The sequence below is a fragment of the Vanacampus margaritifer genome, chromosome 17 (assembly GCF_051991255.1).
Source record: "Vanacampus margaritifer isolate UIUO_Vmar chromosome 17, RoL_Vmar_1.0, whole genome shotgun sequence".
NCBI lineage: Eukaryota > Metazoa > Chordata > Actinopteri > Syngnathiformes > Syngnathidae > Vanacampus > Vanacampus margaritifer.
The window spans coordinates 7086315-7109864 of record NC_135448.1 but is presented as its reverse complement, the minus strand read 5'-3'; the positions used below and the strand labels follow the sequence as shown (position 1 = coordinate 7109864).

At 40.9% G+C, this 23550-nt stretch overlaps 1 protein-coding gene across 1 annotated transcript in view; it reads right to left on the bottom strand.

Annotated features, from left to right (window-relative positions):
- Positions 1-19013, bottom strand: part of stt3b (STT3 oligosaccharyltransferase complex catalytic subunit B) — a 64855-nt gene extending 45842 nt beyond the window's left edge. The window contains exon 1 of the mRNA XM_077547931.1: positions 18480-19013. Within this exon, the coding sequence (XP_077404057.1) occupies positions 18480-18739 (260 nt within the window). The 5' untranslated portion in view covers positions 18740-19013. The remainder of the gene's footprint in view (positions 1-18479) is intronic.
- Positions 19014-23550: the final 4537 nt, after the last annotated feature.

Here is a 23550-nt window from a genome sequence, read left to right as displayed (position 1 = left end):
TACGTCTGGCTTCCTCATGTCCTTCAGTTTCTATACCGGGTGGTAAGAGATGTTCTGATCCATCTTATCCACTCCATTCATGGTGGCATCGTAGTCCAGAACCAGTGTCTTCTCCGTGATCAGACTGTACCCACTCCTCCGATGAATATGCATTGGACTCGGGGTACTCTTCGTCGTCCGATTGAACGTCCGCCTGTGCAGAAGTGCTTGGTTGTGCTCCGCGTTTTCCGGCGTTTGCATCGCTAGCCGGTGAGGCTTTATGACGTGATCATAGCCGCCGCTTCAACGATTCCAACTTCGGCGTCAACCTCTGAGTCACCATCATCATCATCATCAATGTGCTCTTTAGCATTGGTCGATGCTTTTCGTCTTTGAAAAAAATGCTCAAGCGTGAGCTGCTTGTAACCGGTCGTCGGTTGTGCTCCGCGTTTTCCGGCGTTAGCATCGCTAGCCGGTGAGGCTTTATGACGTGATCATAGCCGCCGCGTCAACGCTTCCAACTTCGGCGTCAACCTCGGAGTCACCATCATCATCATCGTCGTGGTCATCAATGTGCTCTTTAGCATTGGTCGATGCTTTTCGTCTTTAAAAAAAATGCTCAAGCGTGAGCTGCTTGCAACCGGTCGCCATTTTCGCTTTCTCAGCCATTCTCCCCTCAACACTCTAGCTCCACCTCACGTCTTCTACTGACGCCTACCCAATCTTGTCCAAAGAGTCATCGCTGCCATTTAGTGCCCAAAAATAGGCATTATACTCACTAGATCTGCTTGATACTTTCAGCACAGCTGGCCAAGGCTTTCCTCCACCAGTTTCCAAAAAAAAAGAAAAACAGTGAACGTCTTTGGCAGTCCTCCGTAGGATTTTACTAAACTTTATTTAACGTTTTTGGCAGTCAAAGAGTTAAACATCTAATTATGCAAGCATAATTTTATGTAATTAAACCTCAGTTATGCTAGTTATCCCAACATATACAGGGAGTCTGGTTTTGTAGAGATACATTGAGAAATAATGACGTTAAATTGTTTCTCTAATTTGAAGGTGCTTTTCTGACCAGATTTCCAATAGGCAAACTAATACAAAAGTAAAAGGTAGTTTAGATCAATTTCTCCAAAACCCTTAATCCAATTTTTAAGCATTCCTGCTTTATTGTATTCAGGTTTAAGTGGCCTTTTGTCACGTTGCTACTACCATGACAAACGGGAAGGTCTTGAGACAGACTTGACTGTTCACTCTCAATTCTGTGATCAGATACGTGATCATTTCCTGTTCAATATACTTTTTGTTTCAAAGGTCCGGTCAGCACCTTGAATAATTAAAAATTATTGTAAGAGAACATACTTGGAACAGTAAGCAAATTAAACCGTAGCTTTTCACAGTGGAATTATTAAGCTGTTGTTGTACATTTAAAACATTAGCCCAGGTGTTTTAACAACATGACTGTCATAAAAATAAAGGAACAAAAAAAAAAATGCTCCAAGACATGGACTAATAATTTTGAAAATGGATGTAAAAACTTGAAAAGAATTGGATAAACCACACGTAAAATGGTGTCTCTCATTTGGAGTACTGTGAATGTGACGTGAACCTTATTAAAATTCCATATAGACTATTTGAAGGGCACATCCATAATCCTATGACAAGACACATAGGCATCCATAATCACATACTGGACTACTCCAAAGAGGATGCCAGCTAAAATCCTCCTTGTGAGAATGCCTGATTGACAGAATTAATTTGCAACAGAGTGTTTAAGTGACAGCCACTGAACTACACAAACACCAGATGGAAAAATTAGAAGGGTGCTTCTAATAACTGGAGATTAAGATTAAATACTAAGTACTGTCAATAAGTGCTGGTTGGCAAATTTGGGTGGGCACAAAACAACAACATGGTGCTACAGTAAACCCACACTATTCTCTGGCGAAAGGGGTAGACTAGAGACCTCTGGCAAGAGTGGGAAAAAAACAACAACCTTGAAGTGACACTGTGTAAAATTGTGTGCCATCTAGTGGTGAACTAATAGAATGCAACAACCTACAGTGGTTCAGAAAGACCGTACCGTACCGTAAAATGAAAGCGGTGCTAACATTAGAAGAAAATACAGTATTGCCATCCGGCATAATAAAAATATCATTTGAACTTACATGACTTTCTATAAAAATGCATGTAAAATCTCTCCATATTGCCTTGAAAAACATGTATGCAGATGCATTGTGTATAGCTATACATATATGTATCTTATTGTATTGTGACCCCTGCATTGTCATATGCATTATATTATGAGATTGTTGTCAATACCCAGCCCTACTACTACTACTAGGGCTAGGTATATGCTTCAACAGTGATGATCTTTATGCATCTCATTTATGAACATTCAGTGTCAACAGATTCTAAGGGCATATTTTTCACCTATATGTTGGCCATACTCGTATTTGAGTATCTGCTTGCAACCTGCAACGGTTATCAATTTATTGGTAAGGTAATAATCCATAATATATTGATGCATGATAAAGTTACACATTTACAGAGTTTCACAGTTATAACCGGCCCTCAGAAACAAAGTACAAGGGTGCACTCACACTAGGGCCATTTCTTCCGTACCGAAGCCCGATTGCTCCCGCACCCATTACTAAAACCGTGGTCATCACGTTAATTCACGCAAGAAGACGACGTCATCACGAGGGATAGCACTTCATCATCAGACTAACACATTGCTGCTGCCATCTCTTTGCTAGGGACGCTCTCGTTGTTTTATGGTCAACAGTTCAGGTCCCTCGCTATATACGTTGCACGTACGTACATGACGTCATGGGTTACGTTTGGCTCGGCGAGTGCGCATGTGCGGCCAACCGTGCCGTTCTCTGGCCCACCTCTCCCAATCGTGCTAAACTGGGGATCCGAACCGGACTCAGGCGCAGATCCGATTGCGCTTACACTACCGGACTACAGCAGCAAGCGTGCTTGGGCGCTGGTGTGAGCGCGCCCCAAGTCTGATGTGGCCCCTAATGAAAAGAAGCTTGACACTCCTGATCTACAGACATGCAAACATGACTAATGGATGGCACTATATGAATCACACATTTCATCATTCCGTTTTAAGGTTAATAAAAAGAATTCCTGTATTTATACATTTTAATTTATTATGTGCCACAAAAGCCAATGCCGAATGAATATCTGAGCAAATCAAGGTTATCATTTTTATTACGTGTTAGTGTGCCCAATAAGGAAATGAGTGGGAACCAACTGTGGCTATTGGCTAATATGGACAACAGCTTGCTATTGAGCTAAGCCCGATGGGGGGCACACTAGGCACAAACGCAACCCTGAGCCGGTTTTGCCTTCATTCTGTGCAGGTACATGCTAATTATTTCCCAAACAGAATTTAAATTGGATACACTAAGGTTTTTGTTAGTAAATAAGTTCATTAAAAATCTAATAAACACAATTCACTGCAGCTATTATGTTAACAAAATGGAACAATTTTCATTCTAAACAGTGCTAAATCGAATGGTGTTTCAAGTCAGTGAGTGTCTTTCAAATTGTAGCCAATTCTAATCATAAGACGAAAATTATACACAAAGACATTAACAGAACAAATAAATCCGGTGGCATACGATTCAAAGGAAATGGATTTCAGAGGAGTTGCTTTTATCCCCAAAATAAATGCATTTTTTTACTATCAAGCAAAATTGGGTAAGACACTGGGAGAACCAGACAGGAGCAGAAGACAACAGCATATTGAAATCCCACAGAAATTGACTAATTACTGACACAAAACAGTTTGGGTGGGTGGCTATTTAATGGGACACGACAAAGGCAAACAGAAGAAGTTGTCTGCCTATTCATCAGTTGACAGTGGCGCCTATTGAGAACATTCAAAAGAATTTGTATTACCATCTGTCAGTATGACTTCAGTCCTCATCTTATAGACTTGACAGTGCAAAAAAATGGTGACTATATGTCCAAATATTTACCTGCCGCGGGTAAGCAAAAAGGTTTTTCACATTAGATCATAAAAGGGTACGATAAATGAAAATACAGCTGTGGACACTTAAAGCTGTCAGACATGCAATTGATTGAAATAAGTTATTGTTTTTGCCTTGACCATAATGGCTTTACTATGTAGTGCAAAATCACTAAGAGAGCGTGTGAAATATATCTCAAACCCAATGAACTGAAAATCAGCGCAAGCACCGTCAAGATACTGACATTTTTGCAGCCTCTCGCAAACTAAATCATAAAGACGGTGTGTTAAATCACACAAGTTACTGTTGGTCTAAAGTTGCAATAGCTGCATGAAGACTTGGTTAAAAGCCAGCAGAGAGCAATAACATACTGTATGTGTCCTCAAAGTGGAAGTCAACCTTAAACATTTCTTGACAATAATATGTTGTATTAGACCTCACTAGTCTAAACATGACATTTTGATTAATATTACATTTATGGAATATGAGTTATAAAGCAAAATCCAGCCATTTTTATCCATCTTAGGGGGCCGCCATTTTGCCACTTGCTGTCGACTGAAAATTACATCAATGTTGCTCAGGTCTCAAGTAGCAACCAGTTACAGCTCAGCTTCAGGAAAACAGGTGAGCTGTGATTGATCGTTGCCCGAGCCCTGAGCAACATTGATGTCATCTTCAGTCGACAGCAAGTGGCATAATGGCCGCCCCCTTGAGATGTTGTGGCGGCCGTGGGTCAGGGTGTAACGGTCGTTCAGTAACCAGAAGGTTGTCTGTTTGATCCCCGCTCTCTCCAAGTCACGTGTCGTCGTGTCCTTGGGCAAGGCACTTCAGACACATTGCCTCCAGTGCTAATCACACTGGTCTATGGAAAGTGCAAATGTTTGGTGGTGGTCAGAGGGGCTGTAGGCGCACATTGGCAGCCATGCTTCGTCAGCCTTAAAGTAGCTTACCGCCACCACAGTGTGAATGTGTAAGTGCATGTCTAGAAAAGCGCTATATAAATCCGATGCATTATTATTATGGATAAAAACAGATGGATTTTGCTGCTTAACTCATATTCCACTTACACATTATAAACCAGAATACCGTATTTAAACTAGTGGGGCTGCATAGTACATTTTGTAAAAAAAAAAAAAATTGGAGTTGGGTTAATCTACATAGCTATAATAAAACAATGGAAGAACAATAGTCCTAAAATGGTGACAAAGCATTTCAACATTAAGTCTTCTAAAAAGTGGGTCAATCAAAATGAGTTCCGTTTAAAGTACATGGCTGCAGGCATGTGATGTATTGTACAGGATAAAATCCACATCAATAAGTGAAATGTTGACAACCATAATGTATAAAAACCTATGTACCAAAACTCAAAGGAAAGTCAACATTGTTCAGTTTACTAGTGTCGAACGAAAGCGTTCGCGTTGCCTTTCAAGATCCAAGTGGGCTCATGGTAAATGACTGGCATCGCCTGTCGTTTTGTAACAGGTCACGCTGGTAGTGACTTAAGATGTGGAGAGACTTCACTGCACAGGAAGATCTAAACACAACCTTTCCCTGATTAGGGAGCTAAGAGGCAGTATTAGTCGATGTTGCAGCAAATGGATGGTAAAATTGCTTATTCAATACACTGACCACCATTGCAGAACACAAAGATCACTATAAATTTTTGCTTGTTGTTGAACCTGTTTACTGCCATTAACAAGCACTCAATGTTGCACAGTCTCTGCAGAAGACTCCATAAAGTTGTTGGCGGAAAAGCTAAAGCTGGAGGAGCAGTGAGCTTTTAGTAGGGTGCCTCTGCAGTGAAACTTAGCTATATTCTAATGCTAATTGATGCAAAACGGAAACAGATACAAATATTTTTTTTTCTGAGGAAAGAAGAGACTCTAATCTTTTGGTAGGCTCCATGTTTTTATAGCAATATAACACAATATTCTGTGGGCCTTGCAAAATCAGTCAAAATCCAGTAAAACTGCCGGGAGCGAAAGGGGTTGCTTCAGTGAAAATGGCTGGGAGTGAATGAGTTAAAATAATTGAACTACTGACAATAATTATTTTTTTACAAGTCTAGCTTTATTTTATTGGACCAGATTAACATATGATTGTCCATATTTATAAAAACCGGTAGGGCGTGGGAGTCTTTTGCCACCTCCCATTTCGAATACAATTGATAGATTTATTTTTTTAAATCATCCATACAAAACAACCTGCCAAAAAAAAAAAAAACAATTTGGTCAACTATCTTGGTTAGTTTGAGCAATTTATGAGGAATTTCGAATACTAAAAACAAATTACATCATATTACTGAGTGCAACCCATGCTTGGTCAGTATTTTGTGTGTGTGTAAAAGTTGGAGAGGAACACAAACGACACCAAAAATGTGATCCCACTGCATGAAAGCCCCAAGCAGTGCTCGTTTGATGTAGCAGCCGTTATCCACATAATTTAATGAGCAACCAAGCAGAATACAGATAACTCCAAAGGGGGCTTTCCTGTCTTTGTAAAACACAAAGTTACACTATTATAACTGTGACTCTGCATGCATAATTTAGTGGAAGAAAAGGGACACCGATTTGTTTAGTGGGGGGCGAAATTCCTGTGCTAAATCAAGCATTGGATATTCGTCCAATTATATCATCCCAGTTATGGGGGAGTTTTCACACTTAAGGGCTTTGGTGGCAAGGATGAAGGATCGCTCATGGCTAAACGGATGATACTAGTTTATGCTCTGCTCTTCATCAGGCAGAGGAAACCCAAATTAATCTCAGCACCCAGAGAATTTAGTTTCTCTGTGACAGAAAGCATGCAGTACAACTTTTAAAAAGGTCCTAACTGAGTCACAGGGGTTGAACTTGATATAAATTATCCGTGCGTCTTAAAATGTAGCATGAGTTACAGTGACATAACCCAATTTGTACCCGGAGCACAGGAAAAAAATGGCACTGCAGTTTTCTGTTGTACACTGAAAACATTTATAGAATTTTATTAATTATTCGCTTTTATATTTTCAAAGGTTGACATGAGTATGAAATTGCTTATATCATTGTGATATTGCCAGAGGTTGAAGTGCACAAAAGTACAAATGTCCATAAACATTTTGGTGCCGACTGATCGCCGTTTTTTCACATTATAAGTGATGTGCTTAGAATGGGTTTAAATGAAAAAGTTGTCTGGGTTTAAATGAAAAAGTTGTCTGGTTCCTCCGCTGACTCCCATCAAGGCATGGTGGAAAGGATGGTGTGGCTTTGATTTCTCAAAACAATGCAAGCTAGTTTCATTATTCTGATCGAAAAATTGTTTTTGATTGAAAAATGGGCCATCCTGGCAAAATAGACCCTTTTCAAATATCTTGTTTTTGTACTGTATTCATTTGAATATAGGCTGAAAATTCTATTTTTTATATATATCTTACACAACATCCCAACTTCAATGGAATTTAGGCTTGAATTGAATTATTTCCATGTTAAAATATCTTTAAGGCTTCACTCATTGTGAACTACATCTAGGTATCACGATGAACAGGAAGGCCAAAAAGACAGTCCACTTCAAGATGGCAAACTAGTTTAGGCTAAATTACAAGCAGCTCTGCAGATTTCTGACAAGTAGTGCACACTATTTTACCGTATAAAGCAATAATCAATACCACACAAGTCAACAGAATTTATTCATGATCAATCAATCTAATATTTCAATTTCCACCCACAACCTTATGATAAACAACCAAACCCAAAGGCACAAAAGGCAACGATGACCTCATACTGCTCACGCTCCACCATACTTGACAGATTACAGAGTTTGAATGACTAACCTCTGCCTCTTGCTTAAATCTCCAAATCGCAGAGTGGGAAGCACATCCAACAGCCTATTGCAGCGAGTCAAGAGATGCGTGAGAGTGCTTCATTTGTAGCCAAATTCAGCTTTTGTCTAGCCGCAAACGTTGGCTCAAAAAAAAAAAGCATGATTTAGAACTGAAAATACTGTTTGGGTTGGGGGTTTAAGTACAGTAATTTCTGGACTACAAGCTGCTACTTTTTCACTTGCATTCGACCCTGCGGCTAATACAAAGGTGCGGTTTATCCATCAGATCACAAGGGGGTGAACTATAAAGGAAACGCAAAAGCATCAGGCAGAGGCAAAACAAACAAAGTGAGCCCAAAATACAGTACAAGAGACAGAACAATAGAGAGACAATTTGCGGCCTCATTATGGAAAAGAAAGCAGCGGCAACATTAAAACACCTGCGGCTTACAGTCGGGTGCGGCTTATATGTGTAACAAACTAGAGTATTCCCCAAATTTAGCTAGCGTGGCTTAAGGTGCGCCTTGTAGTCCAGAAATTACTGTAATTGGACTAAAAAGCTTTTTTAAAAATCCTGTTGACAAGCAGAAATTTGTAAATAGTTAAGCGAGTGACACAATTAGTCAGTTTATGCCATTTTGAAACCATAAATAACAATCCCGGTAAGTGATTTTAAATCATAAAAGTCCATACATTAGTTCTTTAAACAGATAATCCTGTTCAGGATCGCTGAGCAGCTGGAGACTATCCCAGATGACTTGGGGTGTGACGTGCACTACACCCTGGACTGATCACCAGTCAATCACAGGGCGTTTATGTTTGTAGCATTCACTGGGAATTGAGCGTGCGCCAGCTGCATGGAAGCCAGTTTAGTGAACCGGTACACTACCATCTTGACAGTTACATTTTCACTTTCACTGAGAACTTCTTTTGAACGCTCCTTCATTCAACCCTGTTCATGTAAGTCTATGTTCATGAGAGCCTGGACGAGATGATTGAAAAGAAGACAGAGACCGATGACTACACACTTTGGGGCTCCTGATTGAACTGGAGCCCAGAGTGACAATAGGGGAATCATTCCTCCGAGCTCTCTTGTAAGTTACTGAAGCAGACACAGACAGCATGGAGTCACAAGGTGTTTAGGTAACACTTAACTCATTCACTCCTAGCCATTTTCACTGATGCAACCCCCTTCACTCCCAGCTGTTTTACTGGAGTTTCACTGATTTTGCAAGGCCCACAGAATATTGTGTTCTATTGCTATAAAAACATGGAACCTACATGTAACAGGTGGAGTGGGCGTGGGGAAAGGGAGGCTGAAACGAGGCGGCGGCCCCGCAGGGCGCGACGGTAGGGCCTCCGCTCCGGGCGGGGAGCTCCCGCAAGCCCCCTAATCCACGGCCGCATGCGGGAGAGGCCATTGACCGAGACTTTTGAAGGCGCGGGGCCGCCATCTTGGAACCCCCAAAAACTTATCTCGGCTGCAAAATGCCTACATGTGTAGAAGTAAACTGCACAAATTGCCAGTTTAAAGGCTGTGGGCGAACATTTCACCTGTAAGTATAGTTGAAATTGAAAGATGAAAGAAAAATATTATTTTTTTAAGATGAAAGAAAAAGACGGTACATACCATACCGTTCACTTGTTATACAGTGCCAAGGCCCTATTGTAAGAGCCTACGAGCAATGTCTGTCTATTCTGCTGTATTCTGTAGCAGCCACTTGCTAAAAATGTATTTTCAGTTATTTATTTTTGTTAAAAATAAACATTTTCAAAGAATGTGGATGTGATTTTTCTTTAATGTATACAAGAATAACCGTAAAACCGCATTTTTTTCTCAGACTATAATCGTACACCAAAATCTGCACCACTACTTCGATCAAGGTCGCAAACGTTCGCCAGACATTTGCGACCTTGAAGTTATCTATCAAGAAGTCAGCCAAGTTTGTTAACATTGGGAGATTCATTTTTATATTGTGGTAGAAGACACTAATAATTATACATATTGTTGGTTCAAACTGAGGTTTCAAGTAGTGATGAATCCTCTCAGCTGAAGCAAACAAAAGACCAATTAAAAGAGACAACGACACAGCCACTGTAATAATATGGTGTTTTAATGAGCTTCTGCATGTCAGTCACCATTGACACACAGTTCATTTTAATAAACGCACATCACGTAACAAATAGTAATTGGTAGCTGTGAGCGATCCAATGAATACAGCTGAAAGCACCTGGCATCTGTGTGACTGTCTTAATAGCACCATTTTCATACATACATCCTCACGTTTAGCTGAAAACAGTACAATTCTTTTCGGCATTCTGTTTTTGTTTATTGGAGAGCATTACCCTTTGACATGTATCACAACAGTATTCAGTCACATGCATTTGTCACACTTGTGCATGGTCCATCAAACTCGTTAACATGTTATATTTGTCGTCTCTTTAAGACTGCACAGACAGGGTCGATTCTATTTTGGAGTCGGACTACTGCATAAAGATGCAATTGGACATGTTTGACATTACAACGTGATTAGCATTAGTGCTGTCAAAAACAAATATTTTTAAAATGAATTTGCCTATTGATTGTTACTTTAATGCAGCCAATTCTTTTAACCCTGATTAGCACATGCCACCTTTTTGGAAAGCCCTTTATTTGGGGAATTCCGGTTGCAACGCAGCAGAAACGGCCATGTATGCAATTAATTGACTGACAGGCCTAATATTACCAATACTCACTTCAAACTTAGTAAACAACATTTTCATTTAAAACCTAAATCTGCTGTCACGCTCCCTTGCCTCACAAGTGTCTCTTGCGTCCGTTAATTGCTGCTTCGACGGCCTGTTGGCAGTGGAACAAATGGTACAGCTGTGACTGTCACGCTTGCTGGGTCTTCATTTGTTTTTCGTACACTTTTCCACAATAATCGCGACACTTTACACACAAACTTGTTCACTGCTAAGAGACACAGGCAGAAAGCTATGCTAAGATTAGCTAAGATAGCTGAAGAAGCTACGTACCAAGACAAGTTTAAAAGGGCTCGAAAAGTCGTGATGGGATGTGCGGTGACGAGGCGTTAGCTTCCATGCTAGTTTACTTAAAAAGTGCCAAACCATGAGCAGCACTTATAAACATCATTTGCAAAATTAATTCACTACACTGTGCAGTCTACAAACAATTGAGGACATTCTAACTTGCAATGGTAGGCACACTACCTTTTAGTAGTGTGCAGTGCACCAGCTTGTAGTGCCACACACAAATTCTGTGTTCCGTTCCAGTCCCCAAGAGACCACAGCTCACATACATAAAACTTTTTTTGTTTTTTTGGAAGTTCTAAGAGACCCCAAACCTTGGGCATCTTTTTTTCTTTTTGTGTATTCCTCCCCTATGGAAATCCTCTCACTGGCTAATTGTGTCCCTCTGCAAGAAATGCCCTACTTGGGACATTCCTTTAAAACATGTCAAATAAGCATTCTCAAAATGTTTTAACATTCACATCCATGTAACAAAAGTAGCAAATCCTGCCGAGTTGCTTGGAACATCATTCTATTACAGACATTGCTCAGACTTTATTGCAGCCGGTTAAGCTTACAGGCCAGTAATGTCCAGCGCTAACACAAGCAATTGACCCTCTGTGAGTATCCATATTATACTCTGCCTTCTACCTCAAGGAGTAGCATGGAAATGAGAGTAGACAGCAGGTGTTCAGTGGACACCTGATTATTCACCATGCTCGCAGTCAGTTCGCGACCCATTAAAATCCTTTCGCAGCATAATCCAAAACTCAGAAGATCCTGGCGAGTGATGACCATACCATAGGTTTTGCAAGGCGAAACACACACTAAGACAACAAAAAAGATGCCGTGAAAGCGACAAAATGGCCATTATGCCTGTTGGGAGGGAAAGGGATCGCTAGATACTGCTTGAGCTGATACCGTTAAGCTCGATTCCCAAACTTTTAACACTGAGACGGTTGATACTTGAATCATTTGAGGCAATGTATTTTCAGAACCTTACCACAAAGGAAATTGGCACTAGTATCTAGTAGCGGACCCACACAAAGACAACATAAGCAGCAGAGCGGCTCTCCATGCAGCAGTAAAAGTTTACAACAGCTACATATTGGTCGCACCAAAATCCTTCTCAAACAAACACAAATCGCATCCTTGACCATTCGATCACATGTCCACTAAGACACAATGTTTAAAAGCCAAAAACATAGCAAAATTACTTTGGAATTTTGTGAATTCAACCCCCCCACCCCCCCCAAAGACAGACCCAGCTGCTCAAAAATCAATCTACCGGTAGTCTTCAGCAGTTATTTTATGAGCACTTCTGAAAGACGTCTAACTGCCAAACACACTTTTTACACAGTTGCGAGAGAGGCAGATAAAAACTCTCCAACGTCATAACAAAGCAAAGACACATGACAAAAAAAAAAATCTATGAAAACAATGACATCTCTATGGCTGTATCTACAGAACCTCCCTTAGATTGGATGCCTGACAGGTATTAAATCCTTTCCCCCTCTGCACACCGCCTACCACCCTTCTCCACAATTTCTCCCCCCTACACTTTTTATCTTTTCTCCAAATGTAGATGTGGTCTCCCACGGAGCTGCATGCCGACACCTGTCAGTATGCCCAGATTCAAGCCTTTCATTCTTCCCCACTTCTACCCCCGAAGCCCCGCGCATAGCATTGAGAGGATATATTTTAAGAATACATGACGCTGCGTTAAGTGAGAGCATATTCAAGACTCTCTTAACAATAAATGCACAGGTATAAACAAGGCGAAATACCAAGGTGGCAAAGACTGCAAATTAAAAAGGCCAAATTAATATATTAAGAATATCACTCAAGATGACTTTTTTTCCCCAGACAATTTAATTGACATTTTTCCATCTTCACTTCGTCAGACTAGACTACCAATCCCAAAGAATGAAAAAAACAAAACTGTGGTGTCTAGAGACACAGGTGAAATTTAAGATATAACCCGTCATATCCTATGTAGTTACTATTTAATTGGGGCTTCTAAGCAAGTTATGCAAGCTATGAATGTTCTTTCTTTTTAACTGAATTAAAATCAGTGTGCATTGTTGTCTGAACATTTTGCACAGTATTTATGAATAGTGCTGTCAAAGTTAAAGCATTAACTAATTAATTAATCACAAAAAAATATTGCATTAATCATGTATTAACACAGATTAATCACACTATTAATTTTGAGCGCAGATGATCCTTTAGCTGACAGCGGATGGTTATGTTAAAGGGAGCACAGGTTGTATTTGAGCAATAAACTTAACTACATGCATTAAAGTAAATCATTTTGCGTCTGACATTGAGAATATTTATTCTAGTCAAAATATTGGTCTTTTTTTTCCATTTTATATTATGCATCTTTTGTATCTTACTGTTTTCTTTAAATTTACTGTTCATATGAATTTAAAAGTATTTTCTTATATTTAAGATGAGACTTATTGCACTTTGGGACAAATTCAGAATATCTTAAGTTTATATTTACAATTATTAACCCCTGGGCGTTATTTGACCATTTTTTGGCTTTTTGTTGGTTCTGACCAAGCCATTTCAAAATAAAATAACGCCCAGGGGTAGAATTATGAAAATAATATAAATATGAAAATATATACAAAATCAAGTACTTCTGACGTTTAGGGTTATTTTCCACCTGTAAATTTGCCTGCAACCTGCCACCCAAAGAGTTCAATCTTTGTCTTATCAGAACTGAGAATCTTCACCCTCATGAAGTCATTTAGGTGCCTTTGGGCGGCCTCTAGATGGGCTTTTGTGTTAAAGAGCATCTCCTGTCTGGCCACTTGTTCCAAGTCTGCCTGATCAGTGGACTGCAGCAGAGATGGTTGTCGTTTTGGCGCTCTGGCAGCGTGACCATTGGGTTATTGGTCACATCCCCGACCAAATAAGACGCTTCTCCTTCGATTGCGCAGTTGACGGGTGTCAAGCCTTACTAAGAGTCTTGGTGGTTCAAATTCTTCCATATTTGGCTAATTGAGAACATAGAGCTCTCATTGGGACCTTCACAGCAGCAGCAATTTTCCTGTCTGGTCTGCAGACATTTCCTTTGACTTCATGCTTGGTTGGTGCTCTGACGTGTGCTTTTAAACAGCAGGATCTTATAGAGGTGTACGTTTTTGCAAATCATTTCCAGTCAAATAACTGTACAAAATGGCTCCAATTAAGTTGTACAAACATCAAGGATGATCAGTGGAAATTTGGTGTTTTTTTTTTTTTTTATAAACGTCATTAAGAGGTGTCGAGTGTAGAATTTTGATGGGGAAATGAACTAATCCATTTTGGTATAAGGCTGTAACAAACTGTGGGTAAAGCGCTGTGAGTACTTTCCAGATGCACTGTAAATGAGGAATGCGACGTGACAGAAGTGCCAGTCAAAACCACTGCAATTGCAGACGCTACACTTTTTTGCTGGCTTTTTTTCCCGGGGAATAGCAAGTATATACTGCAGTGTGTGTTTGGCCATGTTGCCATCAAGTCTACTCTCAGGATCATGATACGGTGACGTTACGGTGGTGTTACGTCTGGCTTCCTCATGTCCTTCTGTTCCTGTACCGGGTGGTGGTAAGAGATGTTCTGATCCATCGTATCCACTACATTCATGGTGGCATCGTAGTCCAGAACCAGTGTCTTCTCCGTGATCAGACTGTACCCACTCCTCCGATGAATATGCATTGGACTCGTCGTCCGATTGAACGTCCGCCTGAGCGTGCTCAGTTGTGCTCCGCGTTTTTTGGCGTTAGCATCGCTAGCCGGTGAGGCTTTATGACTTGATCATAGCCGCCGCGTCAACGCTTCCAACTTCGGCGTCAACCTCGGAGTCACCATCATCGTCATCAATGTGGTCTTTAGCATTGGTCAATGCTTTTCGTCTTTTAAAAAAAATGCTCAAGCGTGAGCTGCTTGCAACCAGTCGCCATTATGGCTTCCTGAGCCATTGTCCCCTCAACACTCTAGCTCCGCCTCACGTCTTCTACTGACGCCTACCCAATCTTGTCCAAAGAGAGTCATTGCTGCCATCTAGGGGCCAAAAATAGGCATTATACTAACTAGATCTGCTTGATACTTTCAGCACAGCTGGCCAAGGCTTTCCTCCACCCCCAGTAAAAGAGTTAAAAACTTGGTGAACGTCTTTTAACTCTTTTACTGCCAAAGACGTTAAATGACGTTCTGCAAAAACCTACGGAGGAGCGCCAAAGACGTTAAAAGACGTCCACCCATTTTTTTTTCTTTTTTTAAACGGGTGGAGTAAAGCCTTGCCCAGCTGTGGTGAAAGTTTCAAGCAGGTCTAGTGAGCCTAATGACTATTTTTGGCCCCTAGAGGGCAGCGATGACTGTTTTGACAAGATTGGGTAGGCGTCAGTAGAAGACGTGAGGCGGAGCTAGAGGGGACAATGGCTGGGGAAGGGAAGAGAAGAGAAGAGAACATGGCGACCGGTTTGCAAGCAGCTCACGCTCAAGCATTTTTTTTCAAAGACGAAAAGCATCGACCAACGCTAAAGAGCACATTGATGACGACAATGATCATCATCGATGATGATGATGGTGACTCCGAGGTTGGAAGCTTTGACGCGGCAGTAGAAGACGTGAGGCGGAGCTAGATGGCTGAGGAAGCAAACAATGGCGGTTGCAAGCAGCTCACACATGGGAATTTTTTTCAAAGACGAAAGGCATCGACCAACGCTAAAGAGCACATTGATGACGACGATGATCATCATCGATGATGATGGTGACTCAAGAGGTTGACGCCGAAGTTGGAAGCGCTGACGCGGCGGCTATGACGACGTCATAAAGGTTCAAGGTCTAGCGATGCTAACACCGGAAAACACGGAGCACAACCGAGCACGCTCAGGCGGACGCTCAGGCGGACGTTCAATCGGACGACGGAGAGTACCCCGGGTCCAATGCATATTCATCGGAGGAGTGGGTACAGTCTGCTACTTGCTATTCCCCGGAAAAAAAGGCCGTCAAGAAAGTGTAACGTCTGCACGCGAAACGGACAATCAAAGTGAAACGTATCTGTTGTGCAAATCCTGCTCCCTCTCCTTGCACGCAGGGCAGTGTTACAAAAAGAAAACCTGTATTTGAAACATCCACATAATTGTAAATAGTACCACAGTTGCACACATTTGTAAATAGTTTGCGAAATTGTTTTGTCAAATTGTTACACTGTTGAATGGAAATAAACGTATTTTGCAATCCAAAAACACTTTTTCATTGTTGGTGGTGGTGCATTACAGAAGTAAAGCACTATTTAGGTGTTTGTGGCATCATTCATGGACAAAAAGAAGTGTAGAATTCACTAGAGTGCATGAAATAACATCGTTTCACAAAAAGCTCTTTTTCTCCGCTTTTTGTTTCAAAACAGAGCATTTCGGTGAAACTAACCATTTCCTATTGTTGATTACTGAAGAACGGAATAAGGTAGAAACAAACTTTTTTTTCTGATGAAAGATGAGAGTTCAATCTTTCATTTGGTAGTATGTGTGTTTCCATAGTCCAAACAACATTTTCTGTGGACCTTGAAAGATCAGTCATAATGCTTAAATCGGCTGGCACTGGCGACATCCCGTTTCTGAAAACGTCTGGCAGTCAAAGAGTTAACGTCTTTGGCGCTCCTCCGTAGGATTTTACTAAACGTTATTTAACGTTTTTGGCAGTCAAAGAGTTAAGAGTTGAAGTGGGGCAAACAAAATAATAATCCACCTGTACACTATGCAGTGTAGTGTACTACTTGTGTGACCACCCAGATGCTACGTGGACAGGCTCTAATGAGAGAAAGCAGCCACCGACCAGTATTTAACACTCAGAAACAATGCTAAGGTCATTCCTCGGGGCAAATTCCAAGCTCTAAGTAGAAATGGTCAGACTCTTTTCAAGTTAACAACATACTTGGCCTGTCCACTGCTAATCTTTTAAAAAGGGTACCATACCAGTGAGGGCAAACGGGAACTATGTGATGATGATGCCCACAGAACCGGAAGTAAAAAAAAGTAGGAGACTAGGAGTAGTGGTATATCAGCAAAGCACTCTTGTCCTGGATGCCCAGTACAAAATTGTTAAAATCAATATATTAATTACAAAACATAGATTAAGATTTAGAAGACTGAGATCCTCTTTTTTGGTCATGTACATGTTATTACATAATTGATTTGTTTTTAAGTTGTTCAAACACAAGGTAAAAACTTGCACAAGTGATATAGCTAAAAACCTTGCCTATAGTTAAACATTTCCTAGTAGGATGTTTCAAAAGTCACAGTTCAGAGGTCAATTGGCATTCAATTCTTGAACACCTCAAACAAAAAAGGAGGTAAAGTAAGGCTGAACTCACGCTCAGAGACTCATACAGACTAAACCGCCTAGTTCCTGAGGTCACTCCCTAGTCTCCGCCCCTTAAAAGGGAAATGCAGTAATTAATCTTCATACGTACAGCCAGTTTCTTTGCACTGTTTCTTACAATAAAATGATAACGGTTCAATGATCAACAACTAATCAATTTTCAAAATAATCGATAATCTATTCATCGTCAGAGACCTTTGTTAATTCCAAATTGTCCAAATCGAACAGAATTTCTGCCCCTAAACAGTAAATATTCTCAGATTTCTTTAGTCCTCCATGAAAGCCGACTTCTTATCTTTGTGTTGAACCAAAATAAAACATTTGCTAACATTGCTTATACTTAGGAAAACAATGAGCAACATTTTTGCCCATTTACTGACATGCTATCGACTAAACTGGTAACTAAATCTTCATTAATTTATGTTATGAAATATATCATATAGCATACAGGGATGAAAAAAATACTATAAATTATAATTTGATCTGCAGCTCTCATACCAATACATTTGCGCAAGCCGTTATTTGCCACTCACTTCCATAATATATCCCTTTCAAACACGCTGTGGATATCAGTGATATATTTAATTAGTAATTTAATAGTTTAACTTTTTTTAATGACATTGTTATTTTAACGTTAGGGTTTGTGAACGCAGAGAGGAAGTCAGTTCTGTGCAGGACCCACGTGACACAAGTGGACTGAATACGGCTTTGTAATGACAGGTCACAGCCACTCCATCTGCTTCCGGGTTACAAACCGTCCGCAGTGGTGACGAGCGCCGGCTGAAAAGTCAACGAAAGCTTTGTATCCATGGTGCTTTTATCATTCCACAGAATAATTACAAACAAATTATACGATAAGAGTTCGCCCCGGGGACTCAACAGCTTATTATCAATCACAGCGGTCACGGCCGTAGCGATTTCTCTCCACATTGTGCAACGTCATACTCCCCCTCTTAATAAAAACTCAAGAGGTACAAAGCAAACACTCATTCATTTCTCACGGTTATTTACGCCTCCTATTTGAGTAAAGTGCAGTCCTCGTGTGACTCAACGGGGCCACGAGTGTGGAAGAAAACTGCAAAATCAGCACGAGACAAGAAGTCTAAACTAGCCTGGCTAGCTAAATAAGACGAAGCGTCATGTTTAAATGTCAACGCTCCTTTTAAATGCTACACGTCCAGACAGTGATCATCAAACGCAAATGCCTCTTTTGGCCATTATGACAACGAGACAACAGTCTAAAACATGACATTAGTGCAACAATTAATAGTGTTTAAAATAATAATAATAATAATAATAATAATAATAATAACCAACACTATCTTGACTTACCACGGGTCGAACTCGTGGATGATGCTCTCGAACCGAATGACGGCGAAAAGTCTGGAGCTGAACCCGGCCAGGCAGGCCAGAAAGAGAATGCTAAACGAGAGTAACGACTGCCACCCCGCCGGCTGTGTCAGTCCGCCCGACAGGCCTCCTCTGCCGCCCGCAGCACCCGCGGCGCCGGCTCGGCTGTTTCCGTGCACCGAACTGCCGGCATTAGCGGACGCTTTGTGCTTGCCGTCGCTGACTGCGTGGTGCTCCGCCATTTCTGCGCGCGGCGTCAGTAGGTTTGCTAGAGAGTCCCCTCCAGCCAAAACTACCGTATCTCCCTCCGCTCCGTGCTGCTGTAAGTTCCCTTGGTTCCCACCCTAGCCGCTGCCTACTTTGGAATTTGTAATCGTTTTCGATTGAGATTTGAACTGGTGGCCGTTACATCCCGTGATGCACACGCCTGCTACGCACTGAAACCGCAACAGTCAATCCACACACGACGCTTCACACCACAGCACCGGTGGAAAGAGGGAAAAGAGATGTGATGGGCGGGGTTACCGGAAGCAGTCGCGGCCTGTCACAAATCGACAGGTATTAAAAGGCGGGGCCGTGCGCCGTTTGACCAATGGGAGAACAGCATTGATTAGATTGACAGAATCAGTCCACCATTTGAAATGGAGGCAAATTTAGCGTTGACAGCCAACTTTGAGGATTTTGAATTTGTGTCAGTCTGGCGCTCTCTGCTAATAAAGACATTTGTCATTCAATTAAACATAATGGAAAATACGATTTTTTTTTTGTACGAGTTGTCCACTTACACAGATAAAAATATTAATAATCGCACCAAATCCTTTTAGCAGTCATGTGAAGATAAATGCTCTCTCCCGCAATGCAATAATTTTGGTGCCCTTGGATGCTCTAGATTGGATTGGTAATAAAGATTGATGTGTCACACCATGTATCATGCCTGTCAGCACATAAAAGAACACAGAATTCATCGGGGTATACATTCACAATTTTCCTAAAGGTTTTAAAGGCCATAATGGACGATGTTTTTTTTTCTTGAACATTGAAAATAAATGCTGACTGTGGGAACGGATGAGATTGTACTGTTTTAAAATGGAGTTGTAAGAAGAATCGTATTCTAGAAAGAACCACCTATGTATGTCATCCTCTGAGTCCTTTCAAGTGTTCTTTTGTCGGTTTCATGTGAACATTAATAATCTCACGATTTTTGGGGGCCCCCTAGTAGCCAGCGAGCCCCAAGCAGCTGTTTAGTTTCCTTATGATGCCTGCTGCAACGCTTTCTGATACGCCATAGTACTGATACTTTTAACACACCAGTTGGTTTCAAAATTGTGCAAATGTGCACCACTACAGCAGCGTGTAGGGTTACATTCTTTCCTGTGCAGCAAAAATGCCATTAATCTTTCAATGTGCTCACCCATCGTTACTTTGCAGTAATAATATTTACAGCCAACCCCTTTCCTCAAAAACGAAATGATTTAACATTAAAATGAAATATTCATGTTGAGAAAATTGCACTAAAGTTAGTCGGCTTAACGGAGCTGTGGATTGGGGCTATAGTCTGGAGAGAGTACGGGGAGATAAGACGGTGATCACGCAGTTTTTGCAGAGATGGGGAGATGAAAGGCGGATAAGAGTGATTATGAAAATTGATGGAGGTCATCTCGGAGAGAGGACTGGCAAAAGTGGATACAAGTCTGGAGTTTACAGTTCACAGTTCACGGAGACAAAAGGTAGCCTATTCTCACACAGACACAGATAATACTAACAGTGTGAATATAAAATGTGATCATGAAACAAATACATGAATGCTTGTACAGATTCAGATTATAATACGACAGTTGCTTCAAGCGTGTTTTGTCAAAATGCCAAACGCAGATGAAAGTCTGGCAAAATTAATGGGCAAGGCAGCGTCGCTCTTTTGTCTTTCCTCGCCGTCTCCAAGGCAAAGACTTGAATATTTGCATTGGTTTTTGCCTTTGTGCTTGCACCCCAACAGCATATAACACCAGCCAATTTTCTACTTGGCATTCTAAGGTGTTTATACTGCTCTACTCTGCCAAAGGCCAGTTCTTTAAAAAAAAAAAAACCTTAAGATACTTGGCAAGAAATGTTCATTGCACTTTGCTCTGTAGCTCTTTCTCAGACACGGAAGAGCAATAGTTGGTCAAAAGGATTTGCGATGTAATTCACCAAGATTTTTAGCCAGTTTGTTTGGAAATGTAAGAAAATGTGTTGGAACCTAAACCTCTCAACCCAGTCAAATACCCTGAAGTGCCGTATGCAATGAGAAATACACAAATGGTTTGTGAATCATACAATAATAACGTGATCTACATTTTTAGGTAGAGGCTGCATAGTCATCAATGTCTTCAAGATGTCGTCCACCTTCAACCCTGCAGAGAGAGTACATTTGAACTCACTAAGCAGAGTTAAGCTACAGGAGTAGACGAGTAACTCTTCTCAGACACATCTGTTTTCTCTCTGAGTCAGTGTTAGCTTGACTCCTTAAAAAATGTACCATCAATGTACCATGCATCCTAAATCAGCGGCACTACCCACTGAGCCATCCAACCAGCGCGGGCGGCTCAGTCTTTGTAAATAACTTCAATGTGATCAAAAGTATATCTGTCATTTAACAAAACCTGATTTGTCTGTCTCAAACTGGAAAAATGTCTACTCTGGACACCCAAACATGTTAAAACTACACTTTGTGAGTTCAAATTAACTCTCGCAAATTTAACTCTGCAATTTTAACACAATTTAGGTTAACTTAAGACTCTAAATCAGGGGTACTCAAGTTTGGTCCTCAAGAGCCCCTATCGAGCCTGTTTTCCACGTTTCTCTCCACTAACACACCTGATTCAGATTTTTGATCAGGATCGTTATCAGGCAAAGCTTGCTGATTAGCTGATCATTAGATTCAGCTGTGCTGCAGGAGGGAAACATGGAAAACAGGCTGGATAGAGGCTCTCGAGGACCGAACTTGAGCACCCCTGCTCTAAATTGTCCATAATTGGGAACGTGAAGGTTCGGTTGTGCCCTGCAATTGGTAGAAGTGGCAAATCCAAGTCCAGAAAGTAAAAACCCTGCCACAGTTAGGCTTTAGCCCCAGGTGTTAGATAGCTAGCTAGCTCCCTAGCAAGTAAATGCGCACCCAATTAGCTTGCTAGGAGCTCGCTAGCTAGCACCTGGGGCTAAAGCCTCACTGTGGCTGGGTTTCTACTTTCTGGACATGGATTTGCCACCTCTGGCAATGGTGACTAGTCCATGGTGCACCCCGCCTTTCTCATGCATATAATAGTACGCTTAGACCCCAATCAACATGACCTGGCACTAGGAACAAAGTACCACAACAACTTATGTCAAAACAGTAATTGCTTTGAATGCAAAGTGGCATGGTAAGTGAGTGTAGGATTTTACACCTGCTTACACACTGCCTTAGCTAACAACAACAATTTCTCATCCCAACCGGAGCAGTAATTTTACAGCATGGCAATGGGTTCCATTGTAGGGGTTCCACTGCACATGACATTTTAACAATCAAATGTCTTGTCAGTACTGCCGCAAAGTAATTTGTAGTTAGGTTTTAATGGCTCTCTGTGCCTTGAGTCGAGTCAAAGGATTAAACACATGTAATGAGTAATGAGCTACTACTTGGTGAGGTTGTTGTTCAGGGGTTACCTGTGCACCCTCATCAGTGACAGCCCATTTCACTCAAAGCATGCCTCATTTCTCCCAACAGTCAATGGGGCTCAGGGAAGTAGTTCAAGCCTGATGTGAACATGGCACAGCTGTTCTCTATAATGCCAAAAAAAGGGAAGACTTTTATTTTGTGAATATGCTAAGGCTGCTCATCTCGATAAGAACGTGAATGATATGCTATAGTTTCTCATAGAAGTCAATTACCTCTTTGGAGCTATATACCACCCTGTTTTATTTCCATGTTGCCTGATAGAATGTAAAACAGTGGTGTAAATCACCATTATGTTATAATCCATCATGGCGTGATTCATGTTATTCATCTCTGCAAAGCACATGATGAATTAGTGTTTCTTTGAGACTACAGGAACTGAGACAATGACAGTTTTCCCATATCGAAGCTCTCTTTTGATTTCTTACTTTGGTACCAAATACATTAATCACCAGAAAGGGGGAGAATCTAATTATAGTCTATTCTTGCCTGGCAGTCTGAATATTAATCGGACATGTATCACTGTTTTGAACAAAACTCAGACCATTGCTTATTTTTCTTTTTTTATTTGTATATTAAATGTTAAACAATGTTACGCAGTCGTATGCAAACGCATTAAGTAGTTATGATGGCTGGTGATATTTTGTGTAATCCTTGTTCACTGTACTGTCCGTTTTACAGTTTAGTATTTTACAATGAATTACAATAACATTTTCTGATCAGGGGAAGGGTGGGTTAGAGTATACAATTCGGGATTAGAGGTTAGGGTAAAGTTAGGTGTGGGCTAGGGTAAAGGTGTGTTAGGCATTAGGGCCAGGGAATAGTGCTTTGGTTAAAGGGTCTGTGTTAGCTGCTGGGTTACAGTTTGGGATTGGGATAAAGGCTGTGTGGGATTAGATTAGGGATTATAGATTAGGGTGAGCTAGGGTTAGTTTTAAAATTTGGGCGAACTAGAATGAAGGGATTTTGATTTTGATTGATTTTAGTTATCTGGTGGGTTACTGTTTGGGATAAAGGCTGTGTGGTATTAGATTAGGGATTAGAGATTAGGGTGAGCTAGGGTTTGTTTTAAAATTAGGGTGAAAATGTAGGTATTGGTTTTAGTGTGGATTTCGATTAGGGTTAGATATTAGGTGTTTGGGTTATTGTTTGGGATTGGGATTAATAATTAGGCGGTATTTTGTATAATCCTGTTCACTGTACTCTCCATTTTACAATTTAGTATTTTAGAATGAATTAAAATAACATTTTGTGACCTGGGGAAGGGTGGGTTAGGGTATAGATTAGAATTAGGGATTATAAATTAGGGTACGGTAAAGGCTGGGCTAGGGTAAAACTGTGTTAGGCATTAAAACTAGGGAATAG